Here is an 869-nt window from a genome sequence, read left to right on the forward strand (position 1 = left end):
GTCACCCGTGACCCCGCGGAACAGGGCAGCCGCTGATGGCCTTGCTGTGAAAGTGAACAGCGTGGCATTTCCACACCCATCGCCCCTGGAGGGCTGGGGTGCGGAAGCCAGCCGTAGCCACAGCCAAAACTAACTGATGAATAATCTCTAGACTCAAAAAGTCTCTGCGCGCCAGATGCCTCCTCGGGTCCCATCATCAGCTGAGACGTGGGGATGGAGCCCTGAGCCCCTTCCCGGCTGGGCACGCGGCTGCACGGCTGGCGAGAGACGAGCCTGGTCCTCGAGCCGAGATCAGCGTGGGGAACAGCATGAGCCACTTGTCACCAATAAAGAAAGGGCTGTGGCCTTGGTCAGACTTTCCGGGAGATCGACTTGGGCCTGATGGGCTCCACCCTGATGGACACGTTGGCTCCCGGACCCCTCCAGTGCCCAAGGAGCAGCCCAGGAGGAAGAGTGGCTGCCCCCGGTCTGCGGGCACTAGCATGCGACCAGATGGCTCACGTGACCAGAGGTGAGGCTGGGGATGATGTGTTTCTCCTTTGAGGATGTTTCCTAACTAGCGCTCCCCATTAAGAAAAAGCTCACCCATTAATTTATAATGTCTTAAACACCAAAGAGCTTCCTCTTTGACATTCCATAGTGACTAGAGAACAATGTAAACAAGGGAAGTCCTGCCTATTGGTGTCCATCTGGGGGGCCCCATGTATAAAAGCCCCAGAACAGGAGGGTCCTCATCAGACTCTGGGAACCTCACCTGTGACCAGGAGCCCACCATCCACCCCGACACCATGGCCTGCTGCTCCCCGTGCTGCCAGCCCAGCTGCTGCCAGACCACCTGCTGCACCACCAACTGCTGCAGGCCCAGCTGC

At 58.7% G+C, this 869-nt stretch overlaps 1 protein-coding gene across 1 annotated transcript in view; it reads left to right on the plus strand.

The window, feature by feature from the left end:
- The first annotated feature begins 788 nt into the window (after positions 1-788).
- Positions 789-869, plus strand: part of LOC105853743 (keratin-associated protein 9-3-like) — a 10586-nt gene continuing 10505 nt past the window's right edge. The window contains exon 1 of the mRNA XM_012726039.1: positions 789-859. Within this exon, the coding sequence (XP_012581493.1) occupies positions 789-859 (71 nt within the window). The remainder of the gene's footprint in view (positions 860-869) is intronic.

The sequence above is a fragment of the Condylura cristata genome, unplaced genomic scaffold, assembly GCF_000260355.1.
Source record: "Condylura cristata isolate star-nosed mole 26May11 unplaced genomic scaffold, ConCri1.0 scaffold00017, whole genome shotgun sequence".
In the NCBI taxonomy this organism is placed as follows: domain Eukaryota; kingdom Metazoa; phylum Chordata; class Mammalia; order Eulipotyphla; family Talpidae; genus Condylura; species Condylura cristata.